The sequence below is a fragment of the Sphaeramia orbicularis genome, chromosome 10, assembly GCF_902148855.1.
Source record: "Sphaeramia orbicularis chromosome 10, fSphaOr1.1, whole genome shotgun sequence".
NCBI lineage: Eukaryota > Metazoa > Chordata > Actinopteri > Kurtiformes > Apogonidae > Sphaeramia > Sphaeramia orbicularis.
The window spans coordinates 47665109-47688219 of NC_043966.1; the positions used below are offsets into that span (position 1 = coordinate 47665109).

At 39.1% G+C, this 23111-nt stretch overlaps 1 protein-coding gene across 1 annotated transcript in view; it reads left to right on the plus strand.

Moving 5' to 3' along the window:
• The window catches only part of LOC115426584 (matrix-remodeling-associated protein 5), a 38488-nt gene that overhangs the window by 3146 nt on the left and 12231 nt on the right, over window positions 1–23111 (plus strand). Inside the window, exons 2-8 of the mRNA XM_030144684.1 lie at window positions 4658–4783; window positions 7306–7442; window positions 15955–16084; window positions 16195–16433; window positions 17740–17891; window positions 18550–21549; window positions 21688–21953. Of these exons, the coding sequence (XP_030000544.1) occupies window positions 4697–4783; window positions 7306–7442; window positions 15955–16084; window positions 16195–16433; window positions 17740–17891; window positions 18550–21549; window positions 21688–21953 (4011 nt within the window). The 5' untranslated portion in view covers window positions 4658–4696. The remainder of the gene's footprint in view (window positions 1–4657; window positions 4784–7305; window positions 7443–15954; window positions 16085–16194; window positions 16434–17739; window positions 17892–18549; window positions 21550–21687; window positions 21954–23111) is intronic.

Here is a 23111-nt window from a genome sequence, read left to right on the forward strand (position 1 = left end):
TTTTTACCTGAAACAAATATACTTGGTTTCATCATCACTGACAACCAGGGTCCAAAACTAGGTCCCAGAACCAGCTGATCCGAAGTGCATTTACAGTAGACCGTGTACTGACCCCGGTAAATATATGCACGATCTACTGGTACTGAGGAGATTTACGTCTAGTTCAGATCAAGTACTTTATACAACACAAATACTACTGCTGTGGACCAGCAGGGTACAACTTTATTCTGGTAAATTATGATATTTTTCCCAACTATTTTTAAATTACGACATTATTCTTGTAATACTATGGCTTTGTTGTTGGAATATGATGACTTTAATCTCATAAACGAATGACATTTTTGTTAAATTATGAATTTTTTTATAACTACAACTTTATTCTCATAACATTGTGATTCTTTTTGTATTCAACTTCATCATAAAATTACGGGTTTTATATCGATATTTTATGGCTTTATACTCGTAGTGACAAGCATTTTTATTTTCTTATGTGGTCCTAATACTCCATCGTAGCTTTATTCTCCAGTTCCCCTGTATTTGAAAAACTAGGTTAGCCTCAGTTTAAGTTAGTTTACAAATCATGTAGGAGCACAAGGTTCATAATCACAAAATGAAGACAAAAACCATGAAAGATCTGATCATGAAACCAAGAGCTTTACTAAGAAGTAACGTCAGCCAAAACAAAACGTAATTTAAGGTATGACTTTACTCAAAAATACAGCATAAATTAATGTTACCTGACACCAAACAGGATCCACAGATCTAGGTTTGGTTTCCTGGATTTGTGGATCCATCTACTTATCTTTTCTTTGTCTTTCGGTGCCTATAAACGGATAGCTCCGACTGCTTTTCAAACCTGTTCATACAATCAATCGCACAACAGCTCTTCCCCATTTTTTATTGAATATTGTTCTTCAGTTTAGACAGTACTAAAGCCAATGCTGCCATTCATCTCCCTCTTTCTGCCACTCAGTGGGCAGAACCGCAGTGACTTCCCCTAGCAGTGACGTCACATCCATACCCTCTATAGAGAACATATGACTTTGATGAGCAGTAAAGTGCTCTGGTAAGGTTGATGGAAGTACAGTACAGTACTCCATCTCTGTTCAGTGAGTGTCCATGAGTGGTGGCTAAGTGATTTCGTAGTGGAAATCTCTGTCTAACTCTAGCTCTCTTCTGTTCTTCAGTTTTCTCTTTGTCTATCTCTTCTTTTATTGCATTTCCTTTCCTCCTGTCTTTCCCTATGCAACCCTTAACCTTCTCTTCTCATTTCCTTTGCTGTTTCTCTCTCTGTCTCCAATGTGCTAACACAGAGATCTGGAAAAAACATTAGAGACCAAGACCAAGAGCACAGAAGCAGCCATGACTTGTGATGATCTTAGCTCTCAATGCTGGAGACCAGCTGAATTGGACACCTTTATAGCTCTGTAAAGTCTGTGCCGAGCCTGATGCAGCGACAGGTTTGGTTTTACCTGAGCCTTAGGAGGTGCTGAAAAGCTGTCTATAACAGCTAATAAAATGCACTAAGTGCCATATAAAATTATAGAAATGATGACCATAGTCACGTCGATAAGATGAGACATTCACTGTAAGCCACTGGTTTACAGAATTTATGTGATGTTTTCTACAAGGTGGAAAAACTATTAAGGGACCTCAGGCCACCAGTGGAGCTTCACTCCTGTTAAAGGACCTTTGACCACAGTAATGAATGTTGACCATGGTCTACATACAACTTGGAACTGACGACAAGTTACTTCAGGTAAAACTATGAAAAACGTGCTGTCTTGTGCAAAGTTTAAGAGAGAAGTAGAAAGAAAGTCTTAACAGTGTGAAGAATACACAAAGTTATGGTACATTCCTAAGATTGAGCTTTTGGTTATAGCCATCTGCTCATAATAACCGTGAGATACAGAACAAAGTTCATGCAAATCCAGGAAAAATGTAAAACAAATGCAAAAATGTGGTGAAATTACTCATCACCAGTGTATGATTAGTGATGCCAGATCTTCAATAATTTCACTACTTAGTGACACTTTGTAGTTCTGACCAATTTTACATATTGACAATGTCCTTCAGTTCCCAACAGGAACAGCATCTTAAATGCATCTTTTGTCATGTCACGTCAGCCAATCATGCTTGTTGTGATGATGAATGTGACTTACAAGAATGATTGTCCTTAAATTAAATCAACTCAGAAACTTGACAGATTTTGTATTAAATATGGTAAGCTTATTCACCAATTATTTAGCCAAGTGCTAATTTCTGACACACAAGTTTCCTTAAAACACTGTCAGTGAGGTTCATTACAAGGGTGAAAGTGCAAAACCCAACTCTACTATGTTGATGTTCAGCAAAATCATGAAATCCTTTTTTTTCCCAACAATGCCCAGGTTATTCATTACCTCCGCCAAGGAGGTTATATTTTTGCCGGCGTTGGTTTGTCTGTCTGTCTGTGTGCAAGATAACTCAAAAAGTTATGGACGGATTTGGATGAAAATTTCAGGAAATGTTGATACTGGCACAAGGAACAAATTTTGGTGGTGATCGGGGGGTGTGGGGGGGTGTGGGGGCACTGATCTGCCTTGGCGGTGGTCTGCACTCTATGAGTGCTTTTCTAGTTTACACTTAATATTTAGCTAGCTAGCTCGAATAAGTTGCAAAGAGTTCTCAATATAATTTAGTTAATGCAACTGTGACAAAGCTACTGGAATACAGTTGTCAGCCACAAAGGTGATATTTTACCTTGAAAGTGGTATTTTACACAGTGAAACAGGAGATGATGGAGTGATGACTCTGGATATTTTAGCAGACATACTTCTAATGGAGATAGCTGTTAAATAAGTCATACAGAAAATGAAACTTTTCCATAAGCTCAAGAAAACAAATAGAAACCAAACAAAAGCTAAACTAAGCAAGCAGTCATCAGTCCATCAAGTTCCAAGTTTCAAGTGGATATACGTACATGGTTTACATCAGACAGCAATGAGAAGTTGCCCTTTTAAACACATTACAGTTTTCTTTTTCCCCAGCTGTTACAATGTGAAAACAGTCTTTGTATCGGCAATTCATTATTTAATTGTAGCTCTTACTACTGTAAGCACAGACGAGTTTTACCGATTTACTCGTCATTACTCTTGTAATGGTAATAACACATTACACACATGATTCGGGAAACATTTAGGGCAGCTTCCTACTGGCTTCCTGTCACACATCACTCTACACACACACACACACACACACACACACACACACACACCTACACGCACACACACACACACACACACACACACACACACACACAGCTGTTAGGTGTATTAGCCTCCCTGTGTGTAGACAGAACACAGAGATAGCAGAGGAAACCAGAAACCAGAAAGTGGCCTCCGCTGACTTCAAATATGTGTGTTTGGTTCTCCCTGTGAATGTTTCTGTCTTTCTGTCTCTAATATCTTTTTTCTACAACATAGCATTAGCTGTGTATGACTGAATTTGGTATATACTGGCGTTAAAGGTTTGATATGTAAGATTTGCATTAACAACAACTCAAACAACATTTTTATTTGCCCACATCCATAAAGGGCCTGTACAATTCTAAGTTGAGGTCTTGTTACACTTTATTACATAAATATCTTTACAATCAATCCTGAGGTTTTCAGTCTCTCTCTTCTGTTCCTTTAGAATAGTGGTTCTCAGTTGGTTATATTTTGGGACCCACATTTTTTGATCGACTTTTATAGAATTCAATTCAATTCATTATATATTTCCCCCCCAAAAAAATGGTTAGTATACATGTATACACAACCTGACCAATAAAGTCTCCACATGGATTTAACTTAGCCAGTAGTTCAGAGCCTTCCATTGCATAATTACTGCAATGAGTAACTTCTCTTTCCTTAAACAACCATCATTTTGATAGAGAGCATAAATATTGGAATGTGTTTCAATGGATAAAGGCCATGTGATACGATGAGTCCATATTGATCCTGTTCCAGAGTGATGAGTGCATCAGGGTGATTAGATGATCCTTGTTTTATATGATCTTGTTTGACATAAATACTGACATTGATCTCAATATAATGAGTGCCAAATCACCTTCTAAAGTAGGAAGCCACATTTATTCTATTTTGTTCTGTTCTGCTTTGTCATTAATCCCATTTAAAACCACATTACTGATGGTAGATATGTGTCTCACATGAGCACATACATATTCTTCATTTGGAAGATGACTGTCTTGGATGAAGAAGGATTTACAGTTTTCAGAGTTCACTAAGGTAGGATGTAGTGAAGACAGGCAGGATTTAACTGAGACTGTAGCTCTGATGTGTGTTTGGCAGCCTTCAGGGCACATAGTTAGGTATCAGAATAACTACTACAGATGTCAGCCTAGTCTATGTGGACATTTTTCACATAGTTGTCTTTCTACTTCTTTCTTTCTTTCTTTCTTTCTTTCTTTCTTTCTTTCTTTCTTTCTTTCTTTTAAAAATAATATTGGTCCAATATGTTACATCAGTACATGCTTTTAATACTCACATTGTTTTTAGATACACTCACAGCATATCCATATAAGAGTGCGTCTTATTTTTTATGACCCATGTGGCAATTAAAAATGGTCTGTGTTTAACTTGCTGTGAATGTATGATGAATGTATTCCTTTCTCCAGGTGTATTAATGGCGTAGGTGGTCCTACAACCATCCAATTATGGCGCTGAGGTGGTGCGCCATGATCTTCTCCAGGCTGGCGACGGTGTGGTTTTCCCTGCTCTTCTCATCACTGCCGTGGCAAATGGTAAAAGTCACATATAAATCTTAGCCCTATTTTCATTATACCCCACAACACTGTATAAATGTTGTGGAAATGGTCATAATTAGTGTGAAACCTTGATGTTACACCAATTGCAATATGCATTTCTACACACGCAACAGTTCCTCAACCATTTATGAACCCTCTCAATGATTAGAATTATTTATTTATTTATTATATTATATTATATTATATTAATATATTTTATTATTTATTAATTATTTAATTATTTATGTAACCTTCCTATGGGGCTTGTAAGTTTGTACAAATAACAGCTTAATTGAAAAAAGTAATACCCATACTCAAGTGTAGCACAAATTTGACAAAAACACTTCAGATGAGGTAAATAGAACAAGTGTTTGGTGTGTGATGTTTATCCTCATTAAATTTGCCTGTATTTGTGGACTTTTATTTGTTCATGATGTTCATGCTTATTTGCGCAACCTAACTTCTAACTGACTCATGGTTTTTGCTTGAAGAAATATTGTAGGCTGATTTAGGGAGAATCAGCCATTCACTGCTTTTTTCTTGTCACATTCATTCAGTGTAAATGAAAATCAGTGGCAGCTGGTGAAATTTTTAAAATTAAAATGAAAAGTACGTGTTTTCATTCATGTATTTTTTATGTCTTTCACCTGTCTATCCTTCAAACATGCACATTTTCCATGATTCTATTGTTAAAGTCCGGCATAGAGATTTCTTTTCCTTATTTGTCAGACAGATGGCAAAAAAAAGTAAATTTTTTTTACCTTGACATGTTTTGGCTACAACCTGTAGCCTTCCTCAGAAGGGTCACTTAATATTACTGTGACGTGTCATTGTCAGCTGTTTTATCCTGGTTTGCCAGGCAACAGGGGACAATTATGCACCCTACTGCCTGGCATTCCACAGAGGACAGCATCCCAGGTGTGTGGTAAGGTGTAGGATCCCTCATCCCTACTCATGGTCCTCGGGGCCCGTTTTCTGATTTCTAAGGCCTCCCTGATCCATTGGTGGTATTTGTTGGTTTCTGTGCAGATGACTGTGGCTTCTTCCCAGTCTGTAATGTGGTTTTGTCTTTTGCAGTAATCTGTTATAGCTGATTTCATGTTCTGTTTTCTGTGAAAAGGACACATCAGTAAGACACATGCGCAAAACCAAAGAAAAGGCAGAACCACAGTTAATATGGTCACTTAAACATATCTTTTTGCATGGAGTTTACAATGTTGCATTGTCATGTTTCCAGAGTGGTTTAGAGTTTACTTCTTTTTTTCCAGTTATTTAGATAATTTATAGCATTAAAGGTACAGTGTGTAAGATTTTTATAGTGTTCCTTCCAATAATCAATCTAATTATTGATTTCAATTGAATAAAATTGTGCTCAATCAGTCAAAAAAAACCAAAGCAATTTGTTTGATTACATTTAACCTAGAAAACCTGTTTAAATATACATAGTGTGGGTACTGCTTGCTGTGCGCTGCCATTTTTTTCCCTACATGAGCCTGCAGAGGACAAAAATCGAAGTGGTCGCCTGCAGGGCTTCTCCATATCTTAAATCTTTTCATGTTCAATTCATGAATGTTTTTATTTTTCTACACTTACCTCGTCGCTCGCTGGAAGCAACCTGGTCTCACAGAATTCCATGTAATGACCACGGATCCCTACTTCGAAATCTGTGGTGGTATCACAGAATTACCGAAAATTCTGTGATGGGCCCAAAGAAATGATACCAATGTAAGTCAGTGACAGGCATCAGCCGTGGTCAACGCACGGATCCCCTGATTCAAATATAACTGCATCTGGATCACTCATCTTATGTGGTCCACGTGCCGATCCCCTGATTCAAATGCATTGGGATCACTCATCTTACGAGGTCCAAGCACAGTTGTATTTGAAAAAGGGGATCCATGCGAGGACCACGTAAGATGAGTGATCCAGATGCAGTTATATTTGAATCAGGGGTCTGTGCGTGGACCAGGACTGATGCCTCTTACAGGCTTACATTGGTATGACTTCTGTGGGCCCATCACAAATTTTTCTGCGATTCCATGATACCACCACAGATACTGTTCTCATCAGGGTCATCATTTTGTTGTTCATGTTGTGTTGACTTTGAACAGCTTCAGCATGTCGGCAAAATAGTTCAAACTATTTTCAGTAACATAGTAAATAATACCCTTTGGTCTTCTAAAGGGCTTGTTTTCATCATACTTAATAATCACAGGTGCATTCAAAAAGATAGAAAGATTAATTATATTGCTGGTAAGACCTGTGCTTTTCACATTAAAAAAAATCTATGAATAGTCTCAGAAACTTCCCCCAATGAAAACAGGCAACTACAGGGCAGAGCACCTGGTCCTCTTTGAAATCAGATAAGGCAAGTCTTTTTACTCCAGGATTGATTCCTTTCCAACTTGTCAGTGCCTCTACATGTCTGAACTTATTTGTATGCATGTCTTCATCTTATTTCAACTTCTAGAAGCTTTGAATACTGTCTGTTTTGCATACATCCTCTCTTTCATCTATAGATCACTCCGGTCTACACCCTTCCTCCTTGCCCAAGGAGCTGTAGCTGCCCTGGTGCTAAAGAGGTGCACTGTACATTTAGGCACCTCACCGCCATCCCAAAAACCTTTCCGAAAGACACGCAGAGGCTCAATCTGGGGTAAGTAACACATTCAGCTCATGTGTACACATGCATACAGCAAAAATTAAGCATTGTTGTCAGTGGCAGTTCAAGGAGAAGAAAACTAAACAGTCGACAGGAAATAGTTTGGAATGTTGAGTAGGTGCGCTATCAATAATGTATTTTCTCAAGCAAACAAATGACCAACACTGCCTCCAATAAATCACAAACCAAAATGCTGAGGAAAGTGCAATTTCTTTGCAAAGACATCTTCTAAGTCTTCTTAGTGTAAAGCAGAAATTGGTATTTTTTGGGCCCATCACTTCAATGAACATTGTATTATTAAGCTGTAAAAAACTGCTTACAAAATTGTTAAATTATTGGATAATAGAGGCATAGTCTCTGAACCCAGGAACCCCTGTTGCCAAAGCCACACACATCCCCATGGAAACGTTACAGCCTCTCAACAAAACAAAAAGGGTTTCTTGACCACAGGTTTCAGAAAAAAATAGCAGAGATCTGTTTCTGCTGCTGTGTACTGAAGTAGCCATTGAAGAAAAATTAAGTTTCAGTTCTTATCAGTTGTTTGTCAGTTTTTTGACAGTAGCCAAAAGTATAGATGCAGAGATTAGAGGAATAAGTCTTTCATTGTATAATGGCAGGAAAATAGCTCTGTTTTTGGCCAGTTCTTTGTCTCAAGTGTTAAATACAGTACAATCTGATAAGTGTACAAATTTCTTATAGAACAGCAAAACTGCTCAGAAAGAAGTTAATAACCTCACAGAAAGCAAACAAAACTCAGAATAATAAAATTAAAGCACTGCAGTCATTTAATATTGTTCATGTTTGTATCAACCACAAATGAAATGTGACTTATGTGCATACATATTACTGCGATGTCCAAATATTTTTTTTTTATATTACAGGTCACCTATTCACCATAAACAATCAAAAAACTATATGAGACCACAGTTAAAAGTAGCATTAATAAAACATATGAATTCACAGAGTTAACTGTTAGTCAACATGCTAATACAACCCACAGTTTAGCGCTCTTCAGCACAGCATATATTGTTTATATCAGAATGAATTTTGTCATCATTAGAATGTTTACGTTACAATTATGCAAATTATGGCTTCAGTGTACAACGGAGCCACCTATTTACAGTTTATGAACCTGCACAACTCAGGACTGCACAATTCACAGGCATTTCACATGTCAGCAATGGTTTATTAATATATAAATAAATTAATTAATAAAAAAAAAATCTCAGAAATTGCTTTTCACAGACTTTAACCCTTAAAGCAGCGTATGACGTTCGTCACCAATTTTTCATCAAATCTGTAAAACCTGAGTGATAGCCTAAGTGCCATGAATCCGTTAGTCTTCTCATGATTACGCACCTGAATCACTTCCGTCATGGTGAAAAACTTCGAAGTTGACTCCATCACAAGCAATCTGTTTGTTTACATACCAAACCAAAACCAAAACCAACTGCCATTCGGGCCTTTTCGGATTTCCATACGGCTGCAGCAGCAAGAAGCAATGAAGCCGTTTCCATGTTTGTTGCTGCTGCAGCCACACTGCGGCTGTGAGGAATTCCCATTCCCACAATGCACTTCGCAACAATATTTCTGAAAAGACCAGAGTGACATATCAGTTTGATATGTAAACAAACAGACTCCTTGTGATCGAGTCAACTTCAACCTTGTTCACCGTGAAGGAAGTTGTTCAGGTGCAGACGGATTTGTGATACTTTGGCCATCACTGGAGTTTTACAGATTTGATGAAAAACTGGTGACGAACATCATACACTGCTTTCAGAATAGAATAGAATAGAATAGAATAGAATAGAATAGAATAGAATAGGCTTTATTGTCATTACACCAGTTGTGCAATGAAATTGCAGGTGGTCTCTGCCAGCGACAGTGCACTTAAATCTAAGTAACAACACAAAAGATACAGACATGTATTTGAAAAATATAAAATAGTGTGCAATAGAACTATGTGCAATATGTGTGATATAAAAGACCTTAACTCATCTTTAAGGTATTTTCATACCATAGATAATACTCAGAAATTATTTACAACTGGAAGCAGGGCCATGAAAACATATTGCTACTTACCTTCTCTTCATTGTACATCAGATTAAACAAAGGAAGGCAAATTTACACCCAAAATAGCATATATAGCAATCTCATCAGAGAAGTCATCAAAAAACAGGCCTTGGAGCATTTAGTTTGCAAACATCTGCTTAAAACCCAGAAGATAAGGGCTTAGCACAAGCATGTGGTAGGGAACTGCCTGCAGAGGGAATAAATCACCTAATCACTTCCATGTGGGTCTTTATGTTTTGGATGGACCTCTCACTGCCCTCCAGCACAGTGGAGACATTACCCAGCCACTGTTTTGTATATAACAAATTGCCTGGTCTAATAATTGACTCCAAACAATACATGCTCACAATACATGCTCACATGGTGAACACTTGGCAAGCAGCAGCTATAGCTACACTGCTTTTTACAGGGTGCTTTCCATTTGTATTATCAAGGTATTTCAGGCCCATTACCTTGTGCTTAGATTTGTTCTACAGCTAATCATTGCCCAATGTAATGCTTTGATGTGTTTGGCAGGGGGTTAACATGTAATTATTTTTTTCTGTTTTATGTATGCAGGTAAAAGACCAGTGGAAATTGTCATCCACAGTGACAGATCTCATATTAACCCTTACACTTCCATACGCAAAAGAATTTTATATTTCACACTTCGTATTAGTATTGTTCACTGACGCATGAAAACTGACCCAGGACACTGTTGTCAATCAAGGGAGAATTACATGGTCAATAAACCTATATGTCTTCGCATTTCGGTTTTATGTTGTTTTTTCTGAGAGTCTACTTTTTTCTCATACACCCTGTAGTTTGCTTGATCCAGTCTAGTTGATGAGCTTTTCCAATTGCTTCAGTTTCTGTCCATTTGGACAGATATGTCTTGGTTTGGAGCAAGAACATAAATACAAGATAAAGGTTGAGTTTTGCAGACTCAATAATTCTGTTACAGGAATCTCAGTTCATTCAACAGTTGTTGCCACTACACAAGAAGCTAGAGTTTATTTGCTCTGCCTTATCCTAAAATACAAAGCACATCTGCCCACTCAAAGTGTTCAGTTCAAACTTGCAGAGTTGAACTTGTAGCTGGGTTGGATTGATGTTGGATCACATTCTCACCACAAACAAACCACCCTGAGTTTGTTCGTGACTAGACCAAGATTACTTCTTCGAATAGTGCCCTCATAACTTCAGCCTTTAGCCTGTTTGAATAAAATTTAAGTTCATTTTCTAGCTTAGTGCATTTGTTTGGGAAGGTATGAACACAGTAACTGCACTCAGGTGTGGACGAAACCAACAGCACCAAGACAGCTTCAGAAGAGGCAGTCTCAGCAAACTCCAAACTGAACTCTGGTGGTCAGCAGAATATGTTAACTGTGCCCAGTTAGCAGAGTAAAAACTCGTGGATTGTAGTGACACATTTATGTTGACTTAGTAGCAGTGGTGGCTGCTCGTCTTTCAGAGAGGGGAAGCTCATTGTCGGCTTACAAAAAAAAAAAAACACAAACTGTCAAGTTATTTAAACATAAATTCGGCCCTCCGTTCCTTTTTTAAGAAAATGGTCAGTGACCTTATCATGCCAAGTAAACAAGAAAATGTTGAAATTATGTTAAATTGAATCAAGGAAGTACAATGAGTGTGTTGTATTTACAGTGCAAGAAATGAACAAGTAATTTCGTAGTGGTTTCTCTCTCGATTTCACAAGCAGAATGCGCACCGGTATTAAACTGAACTCTGTCAAGTGAAGGAGTATATCTCAAAATAGCTGTCAATCAAACAGGATTCAGCCTTTCGACTGACAGCTCCACAGCTCCATTCTCCCCCAGAGACGCTGAGCATCTGGGGGCGGGACAACATCGTGGCATTTATCCAATTACCGTCCAGTTTTGAGGTAATGAAAAAAACTGTTCCATGAAGTCCCATTGAAGTGCATGGACGCTGAGTGTCTACGGGCAAATGCATTGACTATAGATCGTATGAGAAAACAGCTCAATGGGAATGTATGAGAAGTGACCAACATCGAGTACGTTGGTTTGTGATAAAGCTGATTCTGAGCAAACTCGTCTTTGAGATGAACGTGTTCTAACATATTTGTAGTCAATGAAATGTCAACACAACCGTACGTATTTGACCAATTTAATTTTCATAATTTTAGGGAAAGCCGAGCTTCCCTTGCAGTCTTTGAGAAATCACCACTGCTTAGAAGTCTTATCATGTGAAAACCTGAACTAAGAAGGAAACACTCCAAGTTTACAAACTCATTAACCAATTTGCACCAAAGCAAAGAAAGGGCCTTCCCACTTTTAAGAAAACACCGTATTACATTTTCCACCTTCGTGTGATCACTTTGTTGGGATTTGTCTACATTTGGTACGAAACAAAGCCAATTCACTGCTAGCCTTTCAAAGAGGTGGTCTTGGCTTGGTTTTCAAAGTGTGGAACAGTTTAATGGAGGTGGGAATGGGATACAACCTAAACCAAGATGAGCTACTTGGTCTACTCCACAAGTTGAGATAAAAAGCCCCTGCAACCATGTATGGTTTACATAAAGAGGTGTTGCAGAGCATCTTGTGTACTAATAATAGCAATTACTAAGTTATTAAGTTGTGATGTTTCTCTCACAGAAATATGCACTAGTTGAGACCTACCTTCTGGACATTGTTGCTCCTGACCCAGACACATCTGACTGATAAGCCAAATGCAGATTGTCATGTGGTTCATAATGATGCATTGTGGTTCACTTTGATTCCTTAGCACAGAGAAATCAACCCGATGCTACAATTTTATGAACTCAACTGATCTGGACTAGAGCAAACATGCTAAATGATCTTAGTGATGTTGTTTTGGGCCAAGCTATGCTGTGATTACCATGTTAATACCTCCCAGAACCCATCAACTATGAAAATGTACTTAAACAGGCCAAAGACTACTGCTGTGAAGGGACATTTGCACAGTATTTTGTACCAAGCATCAGTCCACAGAAGGTAAACTGTCTCCATATGTGCTCTTGTACTTTAGATATGGCTATCAGTCTATTCCTGAAAATGCTTTAAACCAGAACTAAATGCATATACTGTCAGCTTTCCAGTACAGAGAACACCATTAAACTACACAACCCTCTTAAGATGAAACTGAATAAAGAAATGGATACCTATGTGGCTGGAACACCCCTGAAATACATTACCAGGTCCATGGAACATGACATATGAATATAATCTAAGTAATGTGTAACATTTGAAAATTTAGAAACTGGTGGAAACCCATTTCCAGATTCCACATAAATGTCCTTCTATCCACATCTGACAATTTTCCACTTAAAACTTGCAGAGAATCAATCACTTTGTTACATTATGTACACTTTTTTTCATTCTCAATCAATTGCTGGTGAGGGTGTTGCTGTGTGGGGCAGAGGGAAGTGTTTCTCAAAGACCCTGAAGCAAAGGAGACCCAGACCCTAAAGCAAAGCAGAACCCAAATCTCCTGGGATTATACACATGCTGGACCACCCGCCTAACTGGGTGTGTTGTCCAGGGACTTTTGTTCCTAATTCAAAGCTTTTGGTATATGTTCACACCAGACATGTTTGCAGCATTTTATTTACACTCCAGGGCCTGTGTGGCATTATTTTAGGTTCAGAGCAATGTTGATTGAATTAAGGAATACACTGTACTAATATTAGCAGCTTTTCATCTTCTTTCAAGGGAACTGTTTTGGTGATTATTCATATGGACCACCTACAAGGAATAACCCATAAAACAATGATTTATAGTTGCACAATCTTGGTTGCTGACTCCAGTTGTCAGCACCCATCTCCTTATTGATGTGGGGCACGCTGTCAATAGCCCCTTTTACACAACACTTCTGTTACAGGTATATGTCGCCTTTTTTCCAGAACATCTGTGTAAAGAAAATGGTGGGATCATTTGGTCCCACCTTTATCGCGGCTTTGTAACACCTCTGGAGGTAGTAACAGAGCCGTGATAAAGGTGGAATCATGATTTGGGAACGCTATGTAAAAGGAACACCTCTCGTTCCACAACCAAAGTGTGACATTTTGATAATGAATTTTCACCCGTGGCACGAAGCTGTGGGACTGCCATCCAGGGTGGCTGCTGCAGAATCCATGCCAGTGTCTCCATATGTGCACTATACACTGAGCTGCGTCACTACCTCTTTGATTCCAGAACGCAGGTCCGCTGTGTAAAAGTCCAAACTGTCTCACCTCTGTTACTTCTTTGGCTTGGCTGTATAAATTGGTCAATGGTGTGAAAAAAGGTGGGATCAGCATCTCGCTTTTTTCCCCTGTGTAAAAGTGGCTATTGTAAGAAATTGTTGAATAGCAACTCTGAAGACTGGGTTTGGAATTCATCAGTATCTCCAATCAAACTATAGCCATGTCAGGCCCTACTAAATCAAATTAAATTAGCTTGCCTTGATTTGGCTCATCTCTGTTACTATGAATTTCTGATTACATGGTTTTCACTTGCAATTAAAGCTACATGTACAGCATATTCGTCAATGCAACTGGGAAAAAAAAGTGTAGGCGGTCAAAACTTTAGATCCCTAGCACACTACAAAGGTCCTGCAACAGGTTGCACCATTGCACTTTTTCAATAAAACATTAGTGAGTGACCATTTTCAGTCAGTATTCTGTTGATGGGCTACCAACTTCCCCTGTCTAGATGATACAATAGTAACATCCATGCTAGCAAACTACACTTTGAAACTTGCAAGGTTTGATGAAAATTAGGATTATGCGATCAATCAAGCCTCCAAGATTCTTTGATGTTTCAATACTAGAGCTTGCCTCTCCACATGAAAATGTTCCACCAAAACAACTTGCTTCCCCCTTTCTAAATAACAGTTGCTGCGACCTTAAGTTTGAATTCTTCAAAGTTGACTGTGAATGGTTAAAAGAAATACAAACAAGCGAGGGAGGTTTTTTCTTATTTTAGCATGATAATATATTCAGCCAGACCAGTCCCCAGTGCTGGCATAGATTACCCATGTATAGAGATAGGTCTGATTATGCAAGACTATGTAAGGTTTGAATTTCCTTCTCAAGGTTTTCTTTATTGAAATTGCATGTACAAATGAGTTGAAGCTGAAACCAGTCCTTTAAAGACAAACTCTGGGCTTCCAATAGTGTTGCATTACAAAAATGAGTGGATCTTACCCAAAACCAATGGTTGACAGAAAGAGGGTGTTGTATATTGTGCAATAAAGTCCACTGAGTCAAATGTGTAAAACTAGTTGGTGCAGACATATTTGTTTTAGGCATACTAATCCTTATAAAATTATGCCTAGTCTCAGTGTCAGTGCTGTCATTAAGTGCAACAAGCTGTAAGCCACAGTGCCAATAAATATAAATAAATAAAAAATCACCAGCCAATCTTTGACTATTGAAACTTCTTTCTGCCACTGAGACTAGTGGTGTCACAAATCTGATTGAACCCATATTGTATTAACAACAAAACAGGCTCTATTTTTGCTCACCCTGATGATGCAACCCAAGGGGGCTGTGACAAGTGACCCAAAACTGCCAAAAGAAAAACAACAGTAAAAACTGACTCAGTAAAAGACTTTCAACTTTTTTTTAAATTTAGAGCCACAAATGTCTGGAACTACTGGAAATTGCAGGAATGCAACAACTTTCACTATAGTATTAGAGTAAATCATGAACACTGCCAGGGATTGAAGTTCAGTTCCCTGTGGGGAAACCTACACTAAAAATATGTGCACTCATGAAACTGAAAGACACTCTGGATGAAAGTCACCACTAAATGATATATTGAGTGCTGGCTTTTTTATTGATGGCAGTGGAAAAAACACAAACTCCAGAATATCCCATATGTGTTCAATCAGGAAGGGATTTTTGCACTCTGGGAATGTTGTGTGTTTTACAGCTTAGGAACTCTCTACAGATCATACGTTGTTGCTAACTCTGTAACAGTGCCAGCCAATAAGCAGTGCACCGAGCTGTGTTCCTTCAAGACATCTTCAGTTTTGTTATCTACTGCTATACTCACTTCTTGGGAGGATGTCTTTTAGAATGCACAGAAAGACATAATTTGTTTGCTTTTTAAATTTTTGAGTATAATTACAGTATGTACTACAAATTATTGCTAACATCTCCATCTCTCTTTGTTATTTTACTACTGGGATAAAACAGACATAAAAGTCCTTGTGTTTCTTTAGTTATGCCGATGGTAAAAGTTTAAGACGGAGGAAATAATTAGGGGTCAAGGGTTGACTGAGGTCTCTGTCTTCCTTTTTACGTCTCTCCATTCCCTGCAGTTCCTGTATCTCTTTCCTTTTAACTGGGAGGTCACATGGCCCTACACACACCATGCAACCACCAAATGCCAACTCACATTTGACTTTCCTACCCTTTACTCTTTCATCCTAGTTACTGGTGCTGTTTATTTTCTTTCTGCAACAGTTACAACAGCCTGATGGAGGTGGACGGGTCAGAATTCAGGTCACTACAGCAACTGGAAATGCTCATGTTGCATGGCAATGACATTAGTACAGTTCACCCTGGGGCCTTTTATAGCCTGAGATCACTACAGGTAAACTATATGTGTTTAGTACTTCACTGCAGTTTGTCTTAACATTTGTTTATCTTTGAGTCTTTTACCTCTTGTGTCCTTCAAATGCATTTTTTTGGTTTTATTTCTAGATTTTGAAGCTAAGTTACAACAAGCTAACATTGGTGAACCCTGGTCTATTTGAGGGCCTAGTTGGATTGATTCGTCTCCATCTTGACCACAACCTAATCAGCTTTATAGAACCATACTCCTTCTCCCGACTTACCTCCCTGAAGCTACTGCAGTTGGAGGGCAATGTTCTCAAAGAGATCCACCCTCACACATTCATAACAGTATCTCTACTAGGAAGCTTCTGGACTTCTGGACTCAGGTAGGAATTCCAGGGGACTTATTTGAAGTTGTAACAAGCTTGGTCTGCTCTCTTGAGACATGTATAAAATGTGTTTGAACCAAAAGAAGGTCATTAATTAACATGTATTACACAAGACTTTTCAATTATCAATTTACTTTTACTTTAAGTCTTGAGGACTTATAAATAGGAATAAACACTGCAGACAACCCCCAAGAACTAGTCTTTATTGGTCTTTATTGTTTACTTTTGCACTGACAGTAGGAACCATATAGACATGTAATGTGACTGGCAACTGGCAGAGCAACACCTCACACATGAAACATGAAGCATAAACAGACTGCATTTGGCCGATTAAACTTAATACAACATAACTACTTAACTGCTTTGTCTTCCGCCCCTGCCAGTATTTCTTTATACTGTATATCCAGGTAACATAACTTTTCGCAGAAGTTTTTTCCAGTGGACCGCTCAACCACAGAATCTGCTGATAGATAGTGTCCAACATGCTACATCACTAGTTTTTCCAATTTGATCCACTTTGGTTGTTGTGATCTTTTATTTTATGTCAGCCTCTTCAGCTTTTGTTTTTTGAGCAACTTTGTACAGTGGTGTCATAATATGCTGAAGTTGAAAGGAAAGGCAGATTTTAATGTTTCATTTCAAGGTGTCTTAATCCTGTTGCAATCCCTCATCTGTTCAATAAAACCTTCAGTGTAGCCCAATTTTCCTGTTTTTCACTTCATTTTATGGCTAATTTCTGTTTTTAAGGCTGTTGTTTGAGGCTGTTTTTATCTGTTTAGTGAAGTTAAAAGTTAAAATTGGCTGTGATCAACAGATACTTGCATGTGGTCCAGCAAGCCTGTGTTTTGATGCAAAAGTTTGAGTTGGAGCCCATGTTTTTCTTGGAGCAAATGGCTAGTGACATGTAATTATTAGACAAACAGTAACCTGTGTTTCACAATGTTGCTGTTATATCATTGTACAGATCAAGACAGTCTTTAGGTTAGAAATAAAGTTGGCAAACTTCAGTGAATGATCAGCACAAACTAGTGACCTATGTTCAATTCCCAGCCCAGGTCCTTTGCTGCATGTCATTACCCACTTGCATCTCACCCTTACACTACACTACCTCTAATAAAGGCCAAAAAAACATAACGATGAGTTGCAGTACAAGTTACATCCCATTAAAAACATCAATTTGGATTTCATGGGTAGTTTTTGCACTTAGCCTACTTTTGGAATGTTTCTGCCTGTCTAAATGCATGTAGGTCAGGTTGGGGTATTAAAGCACCAAATCTCCTAAAAGACTTGGTTTTTGTCTTAGACACTTACACCTGTCAGACAATCTCCTGGAGCAGCTCCCTGCTGCAGCACTGAAAACAGCTCCCCGGCTGGAGCTCTTGACACTGCATGGTAATCCATGGATCTGTGACTGTCAGCTCCACTGGCTGGTAGAGTGGAGTTCCTCACATGAAGGTGAGGACACATAAGAATACATTAAAAACAGATTTTTCTGATGTTACAACTTTTGAATGCAGCAGTGTGGCAAAATAAAGTTGGAAAAGTCTAAGGAGGACAATATAAAATTTAAAATGAATAATTAGCTCCATCCATTCCTCAAGGAATGGCTTAACAGCTAGATACACAACTATGTTCACAGGCTACTCTCTATTACTGTCCGCTGTTTGTGGTAAACTAATAATTTTGTAAAGGTTTGTTATCCATGAGTAAGACTTTAAAAAGCAACAATAGCACAGTTGAAAAGCAAGACCAACTGATGTTATCAGTTAACTCAGTTAACAATACCATGTGTGAGCTATTTGTGTCAGCAGAGCAGTTAACAACACATCATTATGTTCATAGCCTGACTCAGAAAATGTGTCTTTGACTGCCAGAAATGTATTAATAAGCCTTAATTGAACTCAAACTCAGACATAACATTTTATGTTTATTTTTCCAAGTCTTCCTGTCCCAGATTTTTTTTTTTAAAATTTCTTTCCTGTCTTTGATTTTCATTCCTTTTGTTAAGTTTTCCCTGCTTTACCAGCCATTTTGCACATTGCTCTTTCTCTTCTTCCTTTCCATTTTTCCTCAGTTTTTCTCATTTGTCTCCTTATCCCTTTCCTTATCTCAGGTGTAATAAAGTGTAAGAAGGAACGTGACCCAGGCTCCAGTGAGACTTGCCCTCAGTGTTTCTCTCCTCAATCCCTAAATGGGACAAGCTTGCTAGGTTTGTCCTCAGACAAACTAATTTGTGAACGGCCAGTTCTCAGATCCCCCCTCAAACAGTGGGACAGTCCAGTGTGGGTTGAATCTGAAGCAGAGCCTGACATTCCGTACACCCGTGACTTTGAGAAACCTTTAGGCCAGCTGAGCTTTGTTCTCTCTGACAGCCATTCAAACAATGCTCATGTGGCATGTGATGTGCGTCAGCCTGGAGAGAATTCTCCAATATCTTGGACAGGAAATCCTCAGTCTCCTGGCGATATATCTGTCAATGTCTCATTGGTGACTGTCCTAGAATGTGAGATTGACAGAGAAACATTGCAAAATCTGTGGCAACTGGTTGCATATTATTATGAAAGCCCTGCTATCTTAGAGAGAGGTCAGCAAAGAGGTAATGCAAGCAGAGTGACCTACCAATATGCCCAAGTTGTAAATGACAATTCGCCATATTTTACAGACTTAAAAGGTTATTTGGTAGCTGCACCTTCATGGCTGTTGCAACCCAAAGTCACTCTCAGGCTCAACAGACAGCAGACAACAACAAAGAAATTGGTTATGGATTTCACGACTGTCATCACCATGCATATCAGCTATCAAAGGCAGGAGGATGATGACAAATTGTCCTGGGCTCTGATTCGAAGAGGAACCCCAGGGCGGATTCAGATGGCTCTTGAAGGTTCCAAAGTTTGCCTTGAATGCAGTGTTATCGCTTCCGATCCTGATGTTAAAGTAGAGTGGATACTTCCAGATATGTCAATTTTGGAGGGTAGGACTGACAAAATACAAGTTTCTGACATTGGTGAGCTTATTATTTTGAATGCTACATTGTCTGACTCAGGCTTGTACCATTGCATGGTCAGAAGCAAAACAGGTATGGACTTGATGCCTTTTCGACTTGTCATCAAAGAACACTTGCTCAGTCCAACTGCTTTTAATGGTGAGAAAATTATACTTGAGAGGGGACGATCTCTTTCTCTCCCTTGTGAGGTAATCTCTACTCAGCCTAGTCAAATGATGTGGTACTTACCCAAAAATCAGATTTTTCTCCCTACACAAAAGGCAAGACGGGCAGAAGTGATGGAAAATGGAACTTTGGTTATAAGGAAGGTGACACAAGAAGATGCCGGAGAATATAGCTGTTTGACTGCAAATTTGTATGGAGTAGACATGATATCACACATTGTGGAAGTTAAAGTAGAGACAGAAAAATCCCAAGAAGAATCAAGGAAAGAGCAGCACAATTTACCTGTTACTCTGGAGGAAGGGGAGGGTTCAGGTGGAGACTACCAAGAAATCATGCGCCCTTTTGCAACACAGTTCCCTAAAAAGGTTGGATCACAACAAAGGAATTCAAATGGGTTGTCCAAAAGAATAAGATTCAAAGATTCAAAAAGGAAACCTAATAAATCTGTCAAGGAATTAGATCCAAGTCGCTGGGCAGAGATATTGGCAAAAGCTAATTCTAAGTCAAATGCTCCTTTGCCCACAGAGCAGTCACTACCAGAGCCCAGCACTGAAATGGTAATCACTGAACTCCACAAAACTAAATCCAAACTTACAACTACACCTCTTGCTACTACTAATGTTGATATTTTGCCCCAAACAACAATTCATAATGTAAATATAGATCCACCAGTTTTACATCCTCCCCCTGCGAGAACCACAGAAACCTCCATCAGTAATGCTGATAGAATTTCTGAAAAAATAACTGTCACAGACACTCCAGCTGTTGTAACACCTCACCAAGTAGAAGTGTCAGAAAATCAGCACCATGGAGAAGGAAGAACAAACTCCAACTTATCTCCAAGCAGGAGACGTCTACCTTATAGACGCAGAAAACCACCAATGCGGAGAATCCATCCACACCATTCATCAAATGTGCCGAACAACACTGTTCACCAAACAAGAACTACCACACAAACTACAACAACTACATGTACTACTGCTATTACTACAACAACAACCCCTCGCCCAACCACAATATCCAGCGCTGAGTATCAGCCAGAGGAAGATGAAGGTGACTATTACAAAGAATATGATGATAAAGGCAGAGTGGATACAAATGAAGATTTAACCAGTGAAACTGCTATTACTACTACTGCTACTACTTCGCAAGATCATGACAGTAGTTTACTCTTGCCAGCCAAAAATGAAGATCCTCATCTAGGTAGTTCTTTAGATAAATATTATTTACCTGATTCCAAGACCATTATCAATCCAGAACCACAAAGCATCTCTCATCCAACAGAGAGTGCTATTGAGGTAAAGGAGAAGGCTGGAAAGCTAACTGAATCAGACCATCAAGAAAATGTACATTTTAGAGGAGAGGAAAGACACAAGGGACATCTTCCAGAAGAAAGGGAGAGGGAAGTTGTAACAGGAGAAGAGGAAAAAACAAAACACAAAATAGACACCAAAGGCAGTGATAACGAGGGAGAAAATTCTACGAAGGTCATACCAAGCTACAATACTCATGATAGCACTGAGTTAACAATCCAAAACAGACCCGGACCTCACACCCAACCAAACACATCAACCCAAGCAAGAACTTCATCTTTCAATGTCATCCCATCAACTAGAGGCAAGCTAAATGAGGATGTGCTACCAAAAGTTGAAATGGAAATGGAAAAACCCAGTGCAAAGCCTGAGATGCCTAATTTCCCCATAATGGAACCAATTCACCCCTGGCTCCATCACCACAATCAGGGAAGAGGGCAAACTAGCACTTCCACAATCAAAAATCAAGATAGAGGTGGAGGAAAACAGGATGAAGTGAAGCCAGGCAGACAGCCCAAGCCCCCTTACATATCCCCAACCACACACTGGTCTTCACAACATCACCTTCATCATTCCTACCCTCTCTACCCTTCTTGGCCAAGTCAGAGGTCTTTTCTTCATCCAAGGCAAGGTAAAATAAAATGGCTTTCTAAATTGTTTTGACATTAAAGACTGATTTGAAGTCATGAGCAAACTTAACTGACTAAAATCAGTCCAGCTCTCATTCCATGCAGGAAAATGTACTTGATTACAAGCTGGTTTTCCACAGGTCCCGGGTTACACCCTGTGCCCACACATCGGCCATGGCCTTTCCACCACCCATGGGTTCAAGGCCCAATTGTCACCAATCGACCAGAGATCACAGCTGAAACAGTTAAACCCACACCCACAGTTGCTGGTTCAACAGGAAGCTCCAGGTTCACGCTCTCCAATCCCCACCTGTCATCTCATTATCATCAAAATCATCATGTCGATGGCAGGGGCCAATCAAGAGATCATTTGTTTCTATCAAGACTGAGGAACAGATACAGACAGGTATAATGAGTTATTTGTAAATCTGAAAGGACATAAAGTGTAACAAAAAAAAAAAAAAAAAAAAAAATCCCCAAATAACACTGACTGTACACTACCCTTTAGAGAATTGTATGATTTTGTGGGAAAAGGAGACTGTACCAATTGAAAAAGTCTTGTAGATGGTTAGGACCAAAAACAGAGTTTAAAGGATTTGGATCAAGAATTTAGCTTATAATTGTCAAGTGGCTAAAAACATAGTTGATAGGGTTCTGGCACCATTGCAGATTTCTTGCATGTGACGTTCAGCAAGGGGGAAAGGCAGGATATATATAATGCATGCAAAAAGATCAGAGCCAGTACAATATAAAGGGCTCTGACCTGGAAAGCCTTATGGCAGTGGGTGCAAAAACTTAAGACAATGAGCTGTTTTTGTACATTATGCTTGCGCATATTGAAATATGTGACAAGTGCTAAACAAGTATTTTCAAGGCATGAAGCTGACCCAAGCCATAGCGCTGCTGAGTGTGTGTCACAACATGTTACCTGGTTACCAGAGGTGACAGCCACCACATCATATATCCATTCTTCGATGACCAATCATTTTGTCGAACAAAAAATTTTCATTTGTTCATTCTTAGCAGAACATGATTTGGCATTCACTCTGTCCCAGCCCATTCTGAGCCTCTGCAAAAAATAAGCAGAAGACGAAAATGTGCTTTCTCATCTGTCACTCTCCTGACAGGCATCCAGTTGTTTTATTAGACATGGCATTGCACCCCAATTTAAGAAACAGGTGGCCGACAAGGTGCACAATTAAAGCTAATGACGTTCATTTTGTCTTATATTTATGTATTAATACTTTTCTTTTTTTCTTTTGTTCAGACAAGGTATAGTTCTTTAGATGTTACCTGCTTGGCAGTTTCGACTGTGACTCCAGTCTTCCTCAGAAGCATCATCCGATGTGCTGCTGACATGTCATTTATCAGCTGGTCGGCTCAACGGATCAATCAGAGCCTGTCGAGCTGACCGCACCTCCTCTGCCTTGGGTGGTCTCTGGAGGAGGGAATCCCAGGTGTGCGAGAGGGTTTACGCCCCCCTCGTCCAGGTTGATGGTTCCGCTCGCCCCCTTCCTGATCTCTATTGCCTCCTTGATTCAACGTTTGAGTTTGTTTGTTTCTG